The sequence below is a fragment of the Bicyclus anynana genome, chromosome 8, assembly GCF_947172395.1.
Source record: "Bicyclus anynana chromosome 8, ilBicAnyn1.1, whole genome shotgun sequence".
NCBI classification, from domain to species: Eukaryota; Metazoa; Arthropoda; class Insecta; order Lepidoptera; family Nymphalidae; genus Bicyclus; species Bicyclus anynana.
In genome coordinates, this window is record NC_069090.1 from 12,511,564 (window position 1) to 12,534,904 (window position 23,341).

Here is a 23,341-nt window from a genome sequence, read left to right on the forward strand (position 1 = left end):
GATGACAATGGGACCATTTCAGGAATATACCATTTCAAGCAAAAAAAGAGTTATTTAAATCTGTTTAGGCGTCTTCGAGTAATAGCGTAACATATACACAAAATAAACATGGACTCGAATTGCGAACCTCCTCCTTTTTTTGAAGTCGATTACATATATATAACTAGGTCACGTAGTTTTTTAATTATAAAAAAAATAATTATCTGCGTGTGTGAAATCTGCCAATCCGCATTGGGCCAGCGTGGTGGACCTCTCTCATTCTGAGAGGAGACTAGAACTCCCCAATGAGCCAATATAAATATATAATAAGGGTTGATAATGATAATAATGATGAAATGATTATAATTTAACAACTATGGTAACAACAGTAGGCAATATTAGCGCAAAGCAATGCGCTAATATCTACCTACTGCTTTTTGTTTCAACTTAAATTTAATTATGAGTCGGTAGTTCATTACATACGGAACGATTTTTCTGAGATAAGAAATTACGAATATAGAAAAACAGTTGAAGAGCATTTAAAATCCACAGATTTATAAATAAAACCGGTCAAGCCCAAGTCGGCCTCGCGCACGATGGGTTTTGGGTCCGATTCATTATCTATAAAAAAATCGGGCTAAGTGCGTGTCGAGCCACGCGCAGAGTAGGGTCCCGTAGACGTAAGATAGCACTTTAATTCACAGTACACGTTTCAAGTTAAAACAAACTCTGACTTATCTTACTGACAACTTTATCTTTTTAATTAATAACGTTTCCAACTACGTTTTTGAAGTTGGTCGGCTATTACTCTTTAAATAGCAATTACTAATTATTTGTAGTTTTCCTTGTAATTTCATCATCATCATTACGCTTTTAAAAGCTAATTCTTGTTGGAGTCAAGTGTCCCATCCTCTGCTGGCAAAACGGTTATTTAAGGATGAGTGAATTTTTTTCAAAGTATATATCCTACTTTTGATAAAATTTTCACGTATATAAATAAAAAGTCAACAAAAGTAAAAAAAAGAATGTTTACTGTTGTATTTCTTACTTTTTTTTAACATTTAAAAAAACGTGACCTTGTCATAGTTTTTACCAACTTTAAAAAAGGAGGAGATTTGCAATTTGAGTCTACGTTATTTTTAAGGTTCCGTAGTTCACAAGGAACTTATAGTTTCGCCATGTCCGTCCGTTTTTGAAGTCCGTAATAAGTATAACTAGGCCACGTAGTTTTAAATGTTAAAAAAGTAAGAAATACAACAGTAAACATTATTTTTTTACTTTTTTGACTATTTTTTGTGTAAGTAAAATGTACGTAAGTAATTTGTCCTTTTTTTAAATTTTTAACAGTGTTCATACAAAATATAATACAAAACACTATAAAAAATCTATAAAAAAATAAATGAATATTATAATTCTGGTATTATAATATTAAATATGTTATAATTTTAAAATAAAGTATTTTAATTTTTTTGCGTTTAAAATAAAGTATTTTAATTTACTGCTTTTTGCTTCAACCTAAATTATTTTATGAGAAGGTTCATTAACATATTATCCGAAAAGATTATTCTGAGATAAAAAAATACGAGTAATAGAACACGGATTTCTAAATAAAACCGGCCAAGTCCAAGTAACACTCGCGCACGAATGGTTCCGTATTATTCCATTATCTATAAAAACAGCAATAAAATCACGTTTGTTGTAAAAGAGTCGCCTTAAACATTTCATTATTTTTTTTCAGAAATACATCAACTGTGAAATTTTCAACTGTCTAACTATAACGGTTACATAACGTATACAGCCTGGTGACAGATGTATGAACGGACGGACAACTCTTAGTCATTAGCAACCCATATTCGACTCACTGCCGAGCACGAGTCTCCTTTCAGAATGGGTTATGAGAGGGGTTTGGCCAATAGTCAACCACGCTGGCCCAGTACGGCTTGGCAGACTTCACACACCTAGAGAATTAAGATAATTCTCAGGTTCGAGTATGTAGGTTTCTTCACGATTTTTTCCTTTTGTTACACCGTTTGATACACGTGATATTTAATTTCTTGAAGTCACGTGATATTTAATAACAAGGCCCTATTTTACAATTTTATGCTGCATTTGCCGACAATACTGCGGTTCTAGCTACCGACAAAGACCCTGCAGTTGCTTCAAGGTCATAAACTCTTGCTATATAAGGTATTATTGAAGCCGGTCTGGAAGTATGGCATCGAGCTATGAGGAAGTTCCAGCAACTCTAACATACCCATCCTGCAAAGGACCCAAAACTTAATTTTGAGAAGGATCTGTGGTGTTCCGTGGTTCATTAAGAATGACGAGATTCACGAGCAACTAACGGTGATAACTGTCAATGAAGAGATTGACAGCGTCACGCAAAAATACAAAACACGACTAAGGAGTCATCCAAATGTTCTAGCTTCAAAATTGATTCACAGAACATATCAGAGCAGGCTTAAAAGAAAGCACATTATTTAAACCTAATTAACCTATAATACACTCGAAAAGCAAAGTTATCACAGAACACAGTCATCTGCTTATAGTTATGTTACTGATCGCAGATAAGCCCAGAAGAAAAAAAATTAAAATTACACTTTGGATACGGAATCCTAAAAACTACAAACAACATTTTAATTACTCGAGTCTTAACATTTTGTTTATTATTGTATTTCGTACAATCACAAGTGTCTTGTGCAGATCATTACGAACATTCGAAACGTATGGTTTTGTTGTCATAATGATTTTTTTGTATAAAAGCAAGATTCTGGAATTGGAACCGGACACAGTACAGTATGTTCGTAAACAGTACAACCTGGACAAACCCGGAAGAATGGAAGACGCGGTTGCTCTGCTGAGGGAATGGGTCCAAAAGCAGTCGCATTTTAACAAGAAAGATTTCAGTAAGTTTTTAATATAAATAAATAATAGGGATGATAACAGTTTTTAAAATTGTATATAAATTAAGAGTAGGTATACTAATAGTAAAGCAATTTTGTAAAAGGAACAGGGTATCTGTGATCATTACTTTCGGAGCTACAGGGATTTAAAGAGTCAGATTTGCGGCGCTGCCGCGGATCCCTAAAAATCAAACTCGGCTGGGCTGCATTCGGGAAACTTCGCGACATCTTTTCGTCCGATATTCCTCCTGAAGACAAAAGTCTTCGAACAGTGCATGTTGCCAGTGATGACATTTGATTCCGAGACTTGGTCGCTAACTATGGGCATAAGAAGGCTCAGAGTCACACAGCGGGCGATGGAACGAGCTATGTTAGGAGTATCTCTGCGTGATCGAATCAGGAATGAGGAGATCCGCAGAAGAACCAAAGTCACCGACATAGCTCAACGAGTTGCAAAGCTGAAGTGGCAATGGGCACATAGTTCGAAGAGCCGATGGACGTCCCAAAGGCACCCCGCACTAGAAAGCGCAGTGTTGATCGACCCTCCACCAAGTGGACTGCCGACATCAAGCGAGTCGCAGGTATTCGCTGGATGCAGGTGGCTCAGTATCGTGATGTTTGGAAGTCCCTACAAAAGACCTATGTCCTGCAGTGGACGTCCATCGGCTGACATGATGATGATGATGAATCTGTTATAGCCCTGCGATATAGGTCTGTTATAGAGTAGACATGACCTGTGCCTTTGATAAGAAGTGCGTACGAAGCTGGGGCATGCACCTTCAACTTTTCAGTTATGTGCATTTTAAGAAATTTAATATCACATGTCTCTAACGGTGAAAGAAAAACATCGTAAACCTGCGTACCTGGTTTCTGAAATCTGCCAATCCGCATTGGGTCAGCGTGGTGTACTTAGCCTAACCTTTCTCATTCTGAGAGGAGACTCGTGCTTAACAGTGAGCCGAATATGGGTTGTTAATGATGAATCTGATAGTCGCCAGTTAATAGCACGATTCGCATGGTTATACATGAAACTTTAAGTGTCTCTAGTGAAAGTTGCCATAGAGATAAGTGTCTTCTTCTTTTGAGAAAATCATGACCATATAAACATAAGCACATTATCGAATTAATATACGTTTAATACAGATCGATAAAATAACCTGGCTGGTTTGAAGCTTCGGCCGTGGCTAGTTACCACCCTACCGGCAAAGACGAACCGCCAAGCGATTTAGCGTTCCGGTACGATGCCGTGTAGAAACCGAAAGGAGTGTAGTTTTCTATCCTCCTGACAAGTTAGCTCGCTTCCATCTTAGATTGCATCATCACTTACCATCACGTGAGATTGCAGTCAAGGGCTAACTTGTTAAAAATTAAAAAAAAACCTATTTCCCGTAGAAAATATAAAACAATACGTTTTGTAAATGAACAATTGAAGTTTCGGACTCTTTAAACCTGCCACCTTCCTCAGCTATCATCGTCCATACTCCACGATTGGCTATCGTTACTTACGTTACCTTACCTTACTTTTTGAGCGCTGACAAAGTGCCTAGAATGATAGATAGAAATCATTTTTTTGTAAGCATAACACATAACTACATAATAACTTAAAACTAATACATTTATACCCCGCACCAGTAAGCGCAGTGTTGGTCGACCCCTCACCAGATGGACAGACGACATCAAGCGAGTCGCAGGAATTCGCTGGATGCAGGTGGCTCAGTATTGTGATGTTTGGAAGTCCCTACAAAAGGCCTATGTCCTGCAGTGGACGTCCATCGGCTGACATGATGATGATGAATACATTTATATCTTAGTAATACCAGAAAATGTGCTGTGCCAATAAAATGGACCTGACTCAGCTAAAATTTGTTGTAAGTACATCAGTACCCACAACGCTGGTATTCTGTCAGATCCATAAGAGGGAAGAACAGAAACACATACAATTAGTCAAACAAAAATAATTATATCACTAAAAAATAAAATACAGTAGTGTAATCTCAGAAGAAAAAATGTAATCCCTATGCAAACTATGAAGGCTCTTTTACTTAGTCATTATCTCGTTCTAGTCAGTTTTCCCTGAAACATGAAAAAATATTTAACGTACTGTATTGTTTCAGGTGATCAGTACTTAGAGGTGACAATAATAATCTGCAAGGGGTCGGTAGAGCGCGCCAAAACACAATTGGACAAAATGTGCACATTCAGAACTTTGATGCCTGAATTTTTCGGAAATCGTATAATGAAAGAGGATTATGAACGATACCACAAAATTGCGTACGTTTAACAGTTGGCCTTTTCACTATTTATGGTCTTGATTATCAACCTACTAGCGCCCGCGACTTCGTCCGCGTGCAATTTAGTTTTTCACAAATCCCTCGAGAACCATGGATTTTTCTGGAATAAAAAGTAGTATATGTGTAATCCAGGCTATAATATATCTTAATAACAAACTTCAGCTAATTCGGTTCAGTAGTTGAGGCGTGAAAGAGAAACAAACATTCATATCATCAAAATCATCAGCTTTCGCAAATTTTGGGAAACCATGGATTTTTTCGGGATAAAAAGTAGCATATGTGTTAATCCAGAGTGAAATCTATTTCCATTCTAAATTTCAGCTAAATCGCTTCAGTAGTAGCGGCGTTATAGAGTAACAAACATTCAAACATCCAAACATCCATACAAACTTTCGCGTTTATAATATTAGTAGGATTCAAATAAATATCAAAGTAATTTACCTACTGAGTGATATCCACCAGCCCCCCTAGCCAAGTGGCACGTCGATTTTCTTTCTACAATCGCTAACGCTTCGAAAACTAAAAAAATGTATGGGAATGATAAACCTTGATCACGTGACCTGTCGATAGCAAATGTCATTCCCATACATCTTTCTAGTTTTCGAAGCGTTAGCGATCGTAGAAAGAGAATCGACGTGCCACTTGGCTAGGGGGGCTGTAACCACTGGATGACATTTTTACATAGAATCTCAATTTTGTATAGGTATGTCAACTAGCATTCAAAGATAATTTATGAGCCTACCGAACAGGGTACTTACCACAACTTTTTGCAAAGCCATCATGTTATCTGTCCATCTTATTTATGGATGTAAGTAATGTCACCTCAGTCATCATTATCAACCCATATTCGACTCACTGTTGAGCTCGAGTCTCCTCTCAGAATGAGAAGGGTTAGGTTAGGTTAGGCCAAATAGTCCACCACGCTGCCCCAATGCGTATTGGCAGACTGACACACAGAGAATTAAGAAAATTGTCAGGTATACAGGTTTCCTCACGTTTTTTCCTTCACCGTTTGAGACACGTGATATTTAATTTCTTAAAATACCATTGATGACCAACGGATCTGAGACTTGATCGCTAACTATGGTCCTCATAAGAAGGCTCAGAATTACTCAGCGGGCGATAAAGCGATCTATGCTTGGAGTTTCCCTGCGTGATAGAATCAGAAATAAGGATATCCGCAAAAGAACCAAAGACACCGACATAGCTCAGCGAGTTGCGAAGTTGAACTGGTAATGGGCTGGGCACAGTTCGACGAGCCGATGGACGTTGGGGTGCCGAGGTGCTGGAATGGCGAACCCGCGCCGGAAAGCGCAGTGTTGGTCGACACCCCACTAGATGGACCAACATCAAAAAGCATCAAACGAGTTGCAGGGAGCCGCTGGATGCTGGCGGCTCGAGACCGTTTGGAAGTCTATACAAGAGGCTTGTGTCCAGCAGTGGACGTCCATCTGCTGATAATAATGATGATAATGATTGTTGTTGTTTCAGTAAAGCGGTTGTGTTGCCCAAGTTAACACCCGACCACTACAGAGTTTATCTTGCCAAATATAACGATGGCGATTGGAAAGCATCCGATGCCATTTTCTTATACAGGCAATCTATTTACGTAAGTTATTTTTAGTTACTAATTAGTACTAATTTTTCTTCTGTTCAATTTAATTATTGAACCAGGTCCTGCTTTATTATTTTATTTAGGATGGAAATTAAAATCAAAGATACGGATTTTCTTCATAGAACCTACCTAATTACAACCTAATGGGCCTGACAGGACTTTCGATACAAATAAATAAGCACATAATATATACCTACTTATATATTCTTAAACATAACTACTTAGCCTCAAAGTAAGTGTATAATTAAAGGTAGAGTAAGGATAAACATGTGTAAGATCGCTGATTTATATACTAATACATACTTATCTGGAGAGCTGTGGTAGCCCAGTTCCCGTTTTCGTGAGAATACAGGGATAAAATATAGCCTATGACACTCACAAATAACGTGGCTTTATATTAGTAAAAGAATTATCAAAATTAGTTTAGCAGATCCAGAGATTAACCCCTTAAATGCCACAAACTTTACCTCTTTGTAATATTAGTGTAGATAAAGACAGATAAATACACAGATTATAGAATAATAGGCAGATAGAGCATACGGAACACGACAGTTCCAACCATTCCAAATACAAATCAATAACTAATATATTCTTGAGTCAGTACCACTCAAAGCGTCACATCAACTTTCAATATTATTCAAGAAAAATGGTTTATAAATATTTTAAAAACTGTTCACAAAAATTAAAAACTAAGATAGAGTATTTTTTTAAGTAGTTATTGAATATCAGTCTATTATGATATTGATTTACGTAATTATTGTTAGTGAAATACAAATTATGAAAAAAAATTGTCTATGGTAGGTACGAGAGCAACATTATGCGGATGTCAAGGAAACAGACGTGACGTTTTTTTTTATGGGTTTCACTGCGCGGATTGTAAATACTCATTCTGTATCACTTTCCATTCTGTGGATAAATAATGTAAAAAAAATTAATGAACCTTTTTTTTCAGCTAGCCGAATACATTAAGGCTCATGATTATTTGAGTGGTTTCGTCCTAGTGGCTGATTTCACTGAAGCAAACTTATTGGACTATTTGCCAAAACTGAGTATTTTAGAGTGTAGACAAATTATGACTATTTTAATGGTAAGTATTTAAAGTACAATTTTTCTATTACTGCAATTAAACTAGGCAACCTATTTGCTCTGTGATATCTATCATTTATTTCATATTATTAAGAAATAACGGATGAGGGTATATTATTCTAATGCCCGATCTTGCGTCAATGATAATTTGTGACGGCCTCCATGGCGCAGTGGTACGCGCAGTGGACTTACAAAACGGAGGTCCTGGGTTCGATCCTTCGATTTCTTAATTGGTCCAGATCTGGCTGGTGGGAGGCTTTGGCCGTGGCTAGTTACCACCCTACCGACACAGACGTACGTACGTATTTAGCGTTCCGGTAAGGTCGTGTAGAAACCAAAAGGGGTGTGGTTCATCCTCCTCCTAACAAGTTAGCCCGATTCCATCTTAGATTGCATCATCACTTACCATCAGGTGAGATTGTTGTCAAGGGCTAACTTGTAAAGAAAAAAAAAACCTATACAATAATATTTTAGTCAATAAGACTAGCTCTGGGTAGCGAGCACTGGGTGCTGGAGAAGGTTTTTGCCTTGAGGCAAATTTAGTTAAGAGACTTAATTAATAAAATATTCTTATTCTATATAAAAAAAAAATTGTTATGTCCATTTTAACCGCTTCAGGGCCTTGTCCCTAATATAAGACGAGATATTACGTAGCATTAGGTGGTACGCGTCTCCACAGAGGGGTCACGGGCAAGTGATAGCATAATCATGTATTCTGTGGTGATAGTGTTAAAGTTTATCAGCATTAAAGTTATGTTCATGGTATTTAGAATGATTTAAACTTAAAGGGGATAAAAAGAGGTGAAAGCTAAAACAATTCGCAGAAGAATGCGCGGGCGTTATTATTCGTCACACAGTTACACAGCGGGCGATGGAACGAGCTAGTAGTATCTCTGAGTGATCGAATCAGAAATGAGGAGATCCTCAGAAGAACCAAAGTCACCGACATAGTTCAACGAGTTGCGAAGCTGAAGTGGCAATGGGCGGGCGCATCTGACTCCTAAATGGACGACCGGTCGCCCATCGTACTTGACATGTAAAAAAATATAACGAGCGAGCACAGTATCATGCTCCGCGCGATAGAGGAATATAAAGATTTTTTAAATGGCTCACAACGGTAGATTAAAACCGCATACCCTGACTGTCGGCTTCTACAACGCAGACGGGCTCACCGATGAAATACTCGCGGGCAGTGAATGGATATAGTTCGAAGAGCCGATGGACGTCGGGGTCCCTAAGTGCTGGAAAGACGACCCCGCACTAGTAAGCGCAGTGTTGGTCAACCCTCACCAGGTGGAATGACATCAAGCGAGTCGCAGGATGTTATTTTAGGATATCCTTAAGAGATATATACCATTGCCAGACTGTGCCATTGCGGAGTTTTTTGTATACCTTTTCAGTGTGTACAACTTAGTTCATTATTTTGACAAATCTTGTAGAGTTCAGCCTGCGTTTGTAATGTAAGGGAAAAAAATGTAATTATTTACGACATCACATTAGAAACCTCAAAAATAACAGTATTATAATGGATGTTGTTATACATATGTACCTTCCTCTTCAATCACCTTCAATTAAAAGAAACAAAATCCATTGCGTAGTTTTAAAGATTTAAGCATATAGACATAGGGATATAGGGACAGAGAAAGTGACTTTGTTTTATACTTTATAGTGATTTGTCATATTTTTTTTAAATACTACCTTTTTAATCACAGGAAGGCTACGGTATGAGAGTCAAACAAATGCATGTAATATCAAAGTCGAAACTCGTGGACGGTTTGGTGACGTTTATGAAAAAGATGGTCAGCGCTAAAATAGGCGACCGAATAAAGGTGCACAAAAATATAGAGGACCTATATGAATACATTCCGAAAGCCATACTTCCCAAAGACTTCGGTGGTGATGAACGTTCGCTTGATACTCTTCAAGGTCTGTAAATGCATTAGCCCATCAAGTGAGTTTTTGAAACAAAAAATCGCATTGCAATTGGTCCATTTGGAAGCTACAATGCCACAGACAGACAAACCAAACATACATAATGTAATGTCCCTCTATTTTTGCAACGGAGGCACTTGGAGTGGGCGGCGGTAAACGCAACGATTTTTAACCGGCTTCCAAAAAGGAGGAGGTTCTACATTCGGCTGTATGTTTTTTTTTATTTATGTATTACCAGCGATATTTCCGTTATTTGTGGACCGATTTGAAAAATTCTTATTTTGTTTGAAAGAATATACTTTAAGGGTGGTTCCATTATTTTCATGTCAGGATCTGATGATGGGATCTTGGAGAAATTGAGGGGAACTTTCGAAAATCGTAGGTACAACTACTGCATTTGTTAATTTTTTCATTAGGTACTTTAAGGTAGATCATGAAGGTCTAGAGTCGGTTTGATGATGAAGCCGAAACACAGAATATTTAGAGCAGTTACCTTTTGTTTGGGCTTGATTAATTTGTACTGATGAGAACTTTCCACCAATAGGGGTTGTGACTGCATTAGGGGTCTAGTTATATATATTTTTAATAGTAGTTATTTTGTATTATATTAACATTGTTAAAATTGAAAAAAAAAGAATCAGAGAAAAAAAAAGACTTACTAGTCGGTTTTATAATTATAATACACACGTATTTTATTTGGGTACATATATAAATATAAAATTATTACTTTTCAGCTGAATGGATTGATGCTTTTTCATCGGATGAATACCTGAAATACTTACAAGAAATGAATGAAGCCACAACCAATGAGTCTTGTCGACCAAGAGACCAGTTTTCCGAACATTATGCTGGAATGCCGGGTACTTTCAGATATTTGACTGTTGATTAGAATCCAATCAGCAATCAAGCCAAACCAATAGTTTTAAAGGAGTCAATTTAATTCTAAACAATCTTCTTTTTTATTCTTTACAAGTTAGCTCTTGGTTACAATCTCACCTGATGGTAAGTGACGATGCAGTCTAAAAAACGGGCTAACTAGTTAGGCGAAGGATGAAAATCCACACCTTTTTTCAGTTTCTACACGACATCGTACCGGAACGCTAAATGGCTTGGCGGTAGGTACTTTGCCGGTTGGGTGGTAAATAGCCATGGCCAAATCCTCCCACCAGGCCTGCATATGAAAATCTTAATCGGCCCAGCCGGGGATTGAACCCAGGACCTCCGTTTTGTAAATCCACCGCGCATACCACTGAGCCACGGAGGTCACCAAATGACTTTTCAAAGACAAATCTTTATTTGAGTCTGATGGATTTATCATTCCCAATATAGTTTTTCATTCAAAAATGTAAAATATAAAAAAAGTTTTCTAGATTAAGTTTTTTGTTTTTTGTATTATTTGTTATCTAAATAAAAGTTTCAATCAAAACACGTTTTCCTATTGGTTTTATTATTATTTCGCACGAGCAGAACTCCGCGATTACGAGGAAAAATAAAGACTATGTTACTCCTTGATAATGCAGCTTTCCAATATGGAAATATTTTTTCAAATCGGTCCAGTAATTTTCAAGTTTATTGGTTACATATTAATAATAATAATAATAATAAGAGCCTTTATTCAGAATTTATCGTTTAATTTTCATAAAAAAATTACAACAAATTACTGAACCGAAATTTTATAAAAATTAAATGCTTGGACACACTAAAAACAGAAAAATAAAAACTTTTTAACAAAAAAAATTAACCGACTTCAAAATCACAAAAATAAACTAAAAAGCGAGAAATAACATCGTATGTGCTACCTTCTGATCACTTTGAAGGTGGTGCCAACACAGTGATGCATTAACTAAAGCCGATTAAATCATAAACTTTTAGCATTTAATTTAAAGACAGTTTTCTCGTGGTTCTTTCAGAAATGGCTTTAAATAATACGTCATGCGTGTTGGCACCGCCTTTAAAGTGATTTTAAAGTCGGTTTAATTTTTTTGTTAAAAAGATTTTTCCACAATTCTCTATCCCTTGAAGTTTTTGTCCAATTTCCCTGTTCCACCTGCCTATTATTGTTTCGGCCTTCCTCTTTCTACATTACTACTTTTTGTAATACTACATTTTTCTGAACCGTAATTAAACATACATACTTACCAAAATACAAATCTTTCTTTTTTATAATGTATAGTGTAGATGAAACACCAACAGACTTTTATGTGGTCTACTACTGGTACATGGTATTAGTATATCAAATTAGTAGCTGTCCATATTACAACAACACAAGTCCATGAGAGGATCATTGGTAATTAGGTAAAGATTTGTCTGGTCGCTAACTGTGGCCTTCATAAAAAGGCTCAAAGTGTTGCAGCAAGCAACGCTTGGAGTTTATCTGCGTGATCGAATCAGAAATGAGGAGATCTGCAGATGAACTAAAGTGACTGATATAGCTCAGCGAGTCGCGAAGCTGAAGTGGCAAGGCGATGGACAGGTGCTGAAATGGCGATCCCGCGCCGGAAAGTGCAGTGTTAGTCGACCCCTCACTAGGTGGACCGACAACATCCAGGGAATAGCAGGAAGCCGCTGGATGCTGGCGGCTCGAGACCGTATTGTTTGAAAGTTCACCGTCGTTATCAACTCATACACGGCTCACTGCTGAGCTCGAGTCTCCTCTCAGAATGAGAAGAATTAGGTCAATAGTCCACCACGCTGATCCAATGTGGATTGGCAGACTTCACACATGCAGAGAATTAAGAAATTCTTTGGTGTGCAGGTTTCCTCACGATGTTTTACTTCACCGTTTGAGACACGTGATATTTAATTTCTTAAAATGCACACAACTGAAAAGTTGAAGGTGCATGCCCCGGACCGGATTCGAATCCTCACTCTCCGGAATCGGAGGCAGAGGTCATATCCACTGGGCTATCACGGCACTAAAGGGAGTTGAAGGTTCATGCAAAAGTACTATGTCCATCTGTAGATGTTCATCTTCAATGATGATGATGAATAAATGTTACACCCTGTACAATAATTAATATTATTATGTTATATTGTGTCGGGCCACTTAGAGTGCTTAAGCTAATAAATCGAATAAACGATGACATAAGAAATTATCATTTGTTTTGTAGGTATCTACAAGTTATTATTGTGAAAGATAATGTCGACACAATAATACTTGAAAAATAGCCGTATGTGTGCGATTATCAATCGTCTTCCGAGAGGGTTCTGTGAATATTATTTTTGTGAACATTTAAAAACATGATGTATATTTTTAGGGTTCTGTACCGAAAGAGTAAACCCGTAAACCGAGTAACTTAGCTCTCCCGTCCGTCTATCATCGGGCTATATCTATTGAACCATGTTAGGTAGACTGTTACAGATGATGTATTTGTCTGCTAAAACAACGAATATTACATAGAAACAACAGAACAGAATAAAATAAATATTAAAGGATTCCGCTACCACACAGAAAACATGTTTTTTTGGCGTTTTTGTAGATGATGGAACCCTTCGTACGCGAGACTGATTCAAACTTGGTCGGTTATTTTCAAATTTGACCAAACCTTACATGGACCATTTCATTTATTATTTGCTGTTTTTACTTGATTTATGTATTTCAACAAATCCTCCTTGTTATTAACTTTTTTATTATGTATCTACAAGCAAATGGTTATTACGAACGTTGTATAAAACGTAACAAGTTAGGTGTGGGAATTTATTTGCAGAAATCCAACTTTTTGTTAGAATATAATTATTTCATGGGTAGGTAATTCACTAAAACATAGACAAAAAGATTGATATTAGATAAGGAAATATGGATGAACAATTGAAAAATATAAGACATATACATACGGATTTCCACAAATAAAGTAAGTAAACAAAATTGTATATATTACTATGTTATCAACACTTTGGTTGTTTATATTTTGTACAATCACAAGTGTTTTACCTACTCCGAACAGTGCTAGCGTTCGGATCGCAATCTTGAATTTAAAATGGATTTTTTGTTAAAAAGCAAGATTCTCGAATTGGACCCGGACACAGTACAGTATGTTCGTAAACAGTACAACCTGGACAAACCCGGAAGAATAGAAGACGCAGTAGCTCTGCTGAGGGAATGGGTTCAAAAACAGTCGCATTTTAACAAGAAAGATTTCAGTAAGATATTTATGACTACTTATTAGCTATTATTTGCATTGACAAGAATCCTTGACAATGATATCACCTGATGTCAAGCCATTGACGATGTAATCGGGCTAATTTTGAAGAGGTACAAGTTATTTTAGGATCAGTTTAGGATTTTATAATTTACTAGTGAATGCCCGCAACTTCGTCCGCGTGGAATTAAGTTTTTCACAAATCCCGCAGAAACCATGGATTTTTCTGGGATGAAAACTCTATGTGTTAATCCAGAGTAAAATCTATTTCCATTCCAAAATTCAGCCAAATCGCTTCAGTAGCCGCAGCGTAAAAGAGGAACAAACATACTTACACACTTTCACAATTACACACAAACTTTCGCCTTTATAATATTACTGTGATGTGATAAACTGGCTCAGCTCTGGTTTTGTGGCAGGCTTCGGCCGTAGCTAGTTACCAGCCTACCAGCAAAGACGTATCACCGAGCGATTTAGCGTAACCTTACTTAGAAGATTAAGAATAATGGAGGCTGTGAATGAATAAGTGTATTATTTCAGGTGATCAGTACTTAGAGGTGACAATAATAATCTGCAAGGGGTCGGTAGAGCGCGCCAAAACACAATTGGACAAAATGTGCACATTCAGAACTTTAATGCCCGATTTTTTCTCAACACGTGTGGTAAAAAAGGAATATGAAGAATATCACAAAATTGTGTACGTATCACAGAGCAGGGAACTACTTATCGAGGCTATAAAATTCATTTTATTTATACAGAGATATCTCTAGTGAATATAATACAATTATCTTAACTAATTTGACTGCAGTTCTAGACGATGATGCAACATTATTTATTTATTATACCTATAATAATACTAGGGGATGCCCTCGACTTAGTGCGCGTGAAAATCCATGTAAACTTTCAATCCCTATTACACCCCCTAATATGGTTCTGCCAAACAACATGGTCACGTTTAAGCGTCTCAAATCGTGCCAAGTTTTATTTGAATTCATTCAGTAGTTTCAGCGTGATGCCTGGTCAACAAAAAGACGGACAGACAGACGGACAAAAAATAAATATAATTATATAACGGAGAAATTACTAAATCACACGGGCTGAATATTAGGATCTCGTATCCCATGGACTGATATTGAATACTGTGGACTGTTATGCTATCGTAGTATGCATCGACTATGTTCTACGATATACGTGTCAAGGATGGCAGATACACAAAGTAACACTATCGATGATTACCGGATCGACCGCTCAACTTGCTAATACAGTTCTACCCTCTAATCTAACTACACTATTGATCAAGTATAGCGCTAATACTATCAGATGTAAACCAAGATTAACTATCGTATAGCAGAGAGTCAAGCACGAGCGCAATCACGGGCTGGCAACCGCTAGTAGCAGGGTTCAACGAGTAAAGTAAACTTTTACAACATGTAAACGCTCCCTTCTTCTTCGCTTCTCCGCTTATTTTGGTATTGGCTAAGTAATTAACAAAGCAAAGGCCCGCCTAGATGGATAACTCACCCACTAAACTTCTCTTTATCATTATTGCACTATCACTATTTAACAAATGGAAGACGATTATCCATTCTGAGAGATTAAGCTAGCTGCAGCGCTAACGGCTTGACAACCGATAAAACTGATGGTGTGTTGGTCGCGATCGGCATGATGTCATGCACATTGTGTATTTATGTGAGTTGTTGTTGCAGTCAATCGATCGTGTTGCCCAAGTTAACACCCGACCACTACAGAGTGCACCTTGCCAAATATCACAACGTCGAATGGGAAGCTTCACAAGCCATTCACTTCTTTAGACAAAACGTTTACGTGAGTTGTTTATAATACTTGCACGAAAACACGGTTATTTTCAGTTGCTAGCAAATTAAAAGTTACTGAAAATAATTATATTATTTGTGATGAATTGGGGTTTCTCTGCGTTATCGAATCAGAAATGAGGAGATCCGCAGACAAACCAAAGTCAAAGCTGAAGTGGCAGTGGGCAGGCCACATAGTTCGAAGAGCCGATAGACGTTGTGGTTCCAAGGTGCTAGAGACGACCGCCCACATTAGTGGACCTATGACATTAAGCGGGTTGCAGGGAGCCGCTGGATGGACTTGGAAGTCCATGCAAGAGGGCTGTGTCCAGCTGTGGACGTCCATCGGCAGATAATGATGATGATGATGATGTTGACCTAATAATATTAATATAATGTCTGTTCGCAAATAGGTAAAATGCTTATATAAAAGCTTGTGTTAGCTATAGGTATGACAGTTAGCGGAAGGTTTTTGAAGCCCCAAAGCCGACCAAGAGAAAACCTCGTTTTCGTACTGGTACTTAGGTACTCGTAGTAAAACAGCTTTCCCCAAAATTTTGTCTATCGAATATTAGTTATTTTTTATTGGCTTTGAGTATAATAATTACATTCGAGATAGCCCAGTGGAAATGACCTTTAAATAAATAAATAAATATAAATATACTTAAACAATACATATCACTATCTAGCCCCAAAGTAAGCATACAGAGTAGCTTGTGTTATGGGTGCTAAGATAGTTGATATACTAATATTAATATACAATTATATTATATACTACATATATAAATACTTATATAATGTATAAATACACATAGACACTGGAAAACACCCATGTTCATCACACAAATATTTCCCAGTTGTGGGAATCGAACCCACGGCCGTGGATACAGAAAGCAGGGTCACTACCCACTGCGCCACGCGGCACGCCTTTGCCTACGATAGGCGGGCGTAGGTTCGAATCCGGTCCGGGGCATGCACCTCCAACTTTTCAGATGGTGCATTTTAAGAAATATCACGTGTTTCAAACGGTGAAGGAAAACCATTGTGAGGAAACCTGCATACCTGTGAATTTTCTTAATTCTCTATGTGTGTGAAGTCTGCCAATCCGCATTGGATCAGTGCAGCGTGGTGGACTATTTGGCTTAACCTCTCATTCTGAGAGGAGACTCGTGCTGAGAATTGAGCCCAATATGGGCTGTTACGACCGATAATAATTACACAATGGATTTTTTACAGGTATATGCATATGCATATCTACATTATCCATGAGAATTCTTAAAAATTTTATTTATATTTCCCATTTGCAGTTAGCTGAATACATTAAGGCACATGATTATTTGAGTGGTTTCGTCTTGGTTATTGATTTATCTGATGCCAACATAATGAACTTTTTGCCTAAAATTAATGTTTTCCAAGCTAAACAAACTATGACTATATTAATGGTGAGAACTTATTTTACATATTTTAACACAATTCCTCAGAATAATCATAAACAAGATAAATACATCTTAATGCTCATTATTCTGTTAAAACACTCTGAAGTATTAGATACTATCTGACGCCGCGCGGTTTCACCCACGTGGTTCCCGTTCCCGTAAGAATACGGTGATAATATATACCCTATAGCCTTCCTCGATAAATGAGCAAACACTGAAAGAATTTTTCAAATCGGACAAGTAGTTCCTGAGATTAGCGCGTTCAAACAAACAAACTCTACAGCTTTAAAATATTAGTATAGATTAATGACTAGCTTGCGCTTGCGACTTCTTCCGTATGATATTTCTGATTAAAACACTTCTCCCTTTTGTATGATCTGTTACAAGCTTATTTGATCTACAGCATGAAAATCACAGTTTAGACAAATTTCGCGAGATCTATGGATATATAAGCATAAATTAGCAATCCAGAATAATCCAGGTTATAATCTATCTCTATTCCAAAGAGGAATGCTCACCGGCCCATACAACGTTGGCCCAGGGAAACCAGGTGCTGGAATGGCGACCCGCAATGTCGGTCGACCAGGTGAACTGACGACATCAAGCGAATCGCAGGGATTTGCTGGATGCAGGCGGCTCAGTATCGTGATGTTTGGAAGTCCCTACAAAAGGCCAATGTCCTGCAGTTTACGTCTATCGGCTGATATGATGATAATATTATAAACGCGAAAGTTTGAATGGATGTTTATTTGGAGGTTTGTTACTCTTTAACGCCGCAACTACAGAACGGATTTGGCTGAAATTTGGAATAGAAATAGATTTTACTCTGGGTTTACTTTTCATCTCGGAAAAATCCATGGTTCCCGACGAATTTGTGAAAACCTAAATTTCAAAGTCGCTTCACGCGCAGGCGTCCGCTATTGATGATTGTTAATGTACCTAATTCAATTACAGGAAGGATACGGCATGAGAGTCAAACAAATGCACGTAATATCAAAATCTAAACTTGTGGACGGTTTTGTGTTGTTATTAAAGCAATTGGTCAGCCCCAAAATAGGCGACCGAATCAAAGTGCACAAAAGTATACAGGATCTATTTAAGTACATTCCGAAAGCCATACTTCCCAAAGACTATGGTGGTGAAGAACGTTCGCTGGAGACACTTCAAGGTATTGCTAACTAAGGGCTCAATAGTGCTCACGACAAAGCGAAACAACGCTGTATTGTTTTTATTTGATTTGCACCTCATTACAAATTAATTTGTAGCATAGATGGACTTAGCTAGTGCAGTACAGTAATAATTGTGCTTTTTAGGTCGGCCGTATAAGATTTCCGTATTCAATTTCCGAATCCGTTTTCCGTGTTCGGAAATCTGAATGCATGGAAGCAATATAAAATACATTAAATGACGTAGGTACATGTAAGTTTTTTTCTGAACGGAGAGCTTTCTGGTGCAGGGTCGCCATTCCAGCACCATGGAACCCTAATGTCCATCGGCTCTTCGAACCTATTGCCACTTCCGCTTCGCGACACGCTGAGCTATGGCAGTGACTGAGTTCTGAGTCATTTCATCACGCAGAGAAACTCCAAGCTTGCTCCATCGCCCACTGAGTGACTTTAATTAGTGTAAATGTAATAATAAAATAGTAAAGCAGAGACGAATATCTTTGCATTCCATGGATTCACCGTGCAGGTGCCGGGTCCATCGCGTAGTAGAGAGAAAAACACCGAGCAAAGTCCAGGACTTGTGACTACTGGGTGTAGGGTTAATTAATTCCTTGACGATTGATCAACACTCCCCTTCTCTGCTAGTGTTTTTCTCCCTGCCTATCCAAATTTGGCAAGATCCTTTTAGAGCAGCTTTGGATACTCGTTCTAATATAGAACTAGCTGCACTTCTAAAGAGGCCAAGGTCTTTAAGCAAGTTTTAGAGAGATTTAGCTGGTACTCCTCTCGCACCTACTTCTACGGCGTACAGACTAACTACATAGCCATTTTCAGTTAGTTCGTTTGTTAGGTCATAATATTTATTCACTTTTATAGGTATACTTTCATAATTAGAATATTCCACGTATTTATTATTATAACGTTTCAGCGGAATGGATTGATGCGTTTACAACGGATGAATACTTGAAATACTTGCAAGAAATGAACGCAGCCACAACAAATGAGTCCTGTCGACCAAGAGACAAATTTTCCGAAAATTACGCTGGAATGTCGGGCACTTTCAGATATTTGACTGTTGATTAAATAGACCAAAAAACTATCAAACCAATGCGTTATAGTTTGGCAAGTTCGTTGATGATACTCCCATGATATGCGGGCGACGGGGGGAAGGACTGCGCGGGTATGAAGTCGTGCGCGCGGAGCATCGCTACCCCTCCCGGCCCGCGCGGACCATCGGGAGTGTTACGAAAGAATTTGCCAAGCTATAGTTGTTAACGAATTTAATATAAGTTAAAAAAAAAAACAATTTTTACTTGAATAGGGTAGATTTATACTAGTCCTAAATCGATTACGAATAGTTTTTATTTAAATATATATATATATATATATATAAAAGGAGTTTTAAATGTACTGCTTTGTTGTTAACATTTGATATTTAATTAAACCTTAGGAATAAAAAATACACTTCGATTATTGTTTTTGTTTTTTTTTTTACTATTTCAACATACTTTCCCAGCACACTGCCGTTACTCATGAGCAGTAGTTGACCCATTTTTTAAATAAACAAAGTGACACAAACATAAATTTATTAATAACTAGCTGACTGCCCGCGGTTTCACCCGCGTAATTCGCGTTAGAATTTGAAGATAAAATATAGTAAAAGAAATTTCAAATCGGAACAGTAGATCCAGAGACCCTCTACAATACCACAAATACCTCAGTATTGGTAATAAAAAAAAACCAAATATGTAACCGAGTGCCTTTTATTATTTTTGCAGCAAATACTATTGAGATTTTTTTTTTATTCTTTACAAGTTAGCCCTTGACTACAAGCTCACCTGATGGTAAGTGATGATGCAGTCTGAGATGGAAGCGGGCTAACTTGTTAGGAGGAGGATGAAAATCCACACTCTCTACGGTTTCTACACGACATCGTACCGGAACGCTAAATCGCTTGGCGGTACGTCTTTGTCGGTAGGGTGATAACTAGCCACGGCCGATGCCTCCCACCAGCCAGACCTGGACCAATTAAGAAAACCTCAATCGGCCAGCCGGGGATCGAACCCAGGACCTCCGTTTTGTAAATCCACCGCGCATACCACTGCGCCACGGAGGCCGTCAAAATTGTCGTACGTTCAAAATGTAAGTAAGAGGACTATCAATATCATCATCATACATGACTAGGTACAATCTTTTTCACTCCCCATTTTGCACAGACACAGTACAGAAATTATAAAATTTTAATTAATTTTAACATCAAGAGTTTTGAGTTATTTTCATAAAATATACTTATATAACCTTACTCTACATGATCCAGATACAGATACATTACGTAAAACAAAGTCCTTAGCTGAGACTATCTCTCTGACTGTCTGTTCGCGATTAACTTGAAACTACTGAATGGATTTTCTTACCAGTTTCACCAATAGATAGAAGAAAGGTTTCGGATTTCGGTTTATCACGAAACTTATAGAATAATAAAATTATTGTCTAAAAACATGACCAAAGCAAATTTTAGCGCGAAGAGTGCTGAGTTGGTAGCTATATAGGTGTAGGTACCTTGGAATGGTAGTTCATGTGGATTAAATAATAAAGTCGTAAAAACAAACTTACAATCGTATTTTCATTGTTATTTTTAAGGGTGCGAATTATTCAATACGTTGATTTTAGACATGTTGTTTTATTCAATGACAAGTATCTAAGTCTTTGATTGCGATTTCACCTAATGTAGAATGCAGTGTAAGGGCTCCTACACACGAGCCACTGGCCACAACCAAAAAACGCCACTACCGGCATATTTCCTGTAGTTTTCATACATCGCTCGCCGCATACGGTTGACGCCGGTGACCGCCACACGCCACAATCGTCACTGCTCGCTTCATGTGGCCCGCACCGGCCACTAAACGCCGACACAAAACGCAACACGCCACTTGCGCGATTGTGATACTGCGTATATGGGTTTAAAAAGTAGCAGCCACCAAGAAAGAAGTAGTCACCACAAGTGAAAGAAAGAAAGAAAGAAAAATGCGTTTATTTTAAAATTATGCCACACATCACAATATCTCCAGTACACCATGACATCTAGGACAATACCCTGTGATGTGTGGCATAACCCAGAAAATGGCCCCAGCTCAGCATGCTATGTGACCATTTGAATGTGGACACGTAGCGCTGATTTTCAGTTGGAACCACAGATTGGGTAACGCCACGAACACAGCCAACACAACCTTATAATCTAAACTAATACCTACAATGACAAGTGGCTGTTACGCGCTTTAGCTTTTGTGGCCCCTTGCTTTTTGTAGCGGCGTTTGTGGCTGTTGCGTGTAGCTCGTGTGCGGCGACACTAAGATTGAAGCGGGCTTATTTGGAAGAAGCAAAAGTTTATACCACCGGCACCTCTTGCGGTTTCTACGCGGTATCATATCGGAACGCTAGATCGCTAGGTCGACGTGTGGTAGTAGGGTGGTAACTAAGTAAATCAAAAAGATCTGGCCGATTTTGATTGTTCCTTTATATTATTTATTTAGTATATTTTTTATTTAGTATTTGAAGTAATTATTGAAGTAGCTTGTTGGATCATCTCTACTCAAAATACCGAATTTCCCGTGGACGAAGGAACGATGCGCAAAAAAGCATAAATTATTAATATATTTTAGCATAGTATAAGCAATTAAAATCCAACCTGATTCTATGTAAGATATGTAATTAGCTTATTAAGATTTATATATATAGATATTATAAGTTTATTAATTTTTTCTTGATTTTTATTTTGCTAACTTATATATTTTTTTATCTATTACTCCATTGCGCCTCAAGAAAAATAATATATTACGTGAATATACTTATAATATAATTATGGGTGTTTATTCCACCATAACTTAAATCTCATAGAACATTTTAACTTTTAACTACATGCACAGATTTGAATGTACAAGTCAAAGTAACTGTCCATCGCTATTCCCATCGCATCGCTCATTGCTGGGGTCCCTCAAGGTGGCATTATCTCTCCTCTTCTCTTTGCAATTTTCATCAACACAGTCTCTTCATACCTTTCTTATTCCTTTCATCTATATGCAGATATCTTACAAGTACAACTATATGTTGCTGCCCTAGCAGTAACTTTTTCTGATGCCATTTCTAAAGCGAATTTAGACTTGCAATGAATTTAAATAGAGTAATTCTTATGGATTATGTGTTAATCAAATTTAATTAAAGTCAAAAGTGATATTAATTGGCAGCCACAGTTTGCTATAATATGCTTAAACTCCTGGCCACCTGTTTGCATTAATAATACAGATTTTAAATTTAGCACTTGTGTCAAAAATGTAGGTTTATTTATTGTTGATACACTGTCTTGGTCTTCTTAGTTGGGTTCTTAGAGGTAAGTAGTAAAATTTTGATTGGGTCTTAAATCGTTTTAAATTTTCCTTCTAATTTAAAGAAAATATCCTTAGTCTCATCCTCTCCCTATATTGGATTATGCTGAGTATTGTTATCCTGACCTAACTGTAGCACAACTTGACAAATTCCAGCGCCTTCAGATTTTTTGCATACGCTATAATATAATATAATTTGTGTACATTTTATCATATTTTAGAGTTTCGTGCTCGTCTTAAATGGTTACCAATTAGATTTCGCCGTCAGATGCATCTTCTTTGCTTCTTGTTTGCTATCCTTTATAATTCTCTATCTCCTTCCCAATTGATAGATCGTTTTCACTTTACCTCAGATATTGATCTTCTCAATCTACGTTCTCGAAGTGATAACCGTTTGGTCCTACCTTGTTTAAGACAAAGTTTTACAGCAATTATTTTGCTTCTGAAGCTGTCAAGCTGTGGAATAATTTACCGTCTTTTGTCCGTGCGAGTACCTGCCATTTAAAGTAAAGCATTTTTTCTTCTTCGTCTTCTTCAAATTTGGATTGTTTTTATTGTTTTCGAACGATTTTCCGTTTTTCATAATATTTTATTGCAGTTATTA

The 23,341-nt window shown here is 37.5% G+C and overlaps 2 protein-coding genes across 2 annotated transcripts; both read left to right on the plus strand.

Moving 5' to 3' along the window:
• Positions 1–2,668: 2,668 nt before the first annotated feature.
• Positions 2,669–11,238, plus strand: LOC112045020 (alpha-tocopherol transfer protein-like). The gene is made up of 6 exons (XM_052882953.1): positions 2,669–2,885; positions 4,997–5,153; positions 6,665–6,782; positions 7,741–7,875; positions 9,587–9,800; positions 10,541–11,238. Exons 1-6 carry the CDS (start codon positions 2,723–2,725, stop codon positions 10,693–10,695), a joined length of 942 nt encoding a protein of 313 aa, XP_052738913.1. The 5' UTR covers positions 2,669–2,722; the 3' UTR covers positions 10,696–11,238.
• A 2,511-nt stretch (positions 11,239–13,749) lies between these two features.
• On the plus strand, positions 13,750–19,509 carry LOC112056696 (alpha-tocopherol transfer protein-like). Its single transcript, XM_024097165.2, has 6 exons — positions 13,750–13,946; positions 14,486–14,642; positions 15,652–15,769; positions 17,064–17,198; positions 18,147–18,360; positions 19,287–19,509. The coding sequence occupies exons 1-6, from the start codon at positions 13,784–13,786 to the stop codon at positions 19,439–19,441; spliced, it is 942 nt and encodes a 313-aa protein (XP_023952933.1). The 5' UTR covers positions 13,750–13,783; the 3' UTR covers positions 19,442–19,509.
• Positions 19,510–23,341: the final 3,832 nt, after the last annotated feature.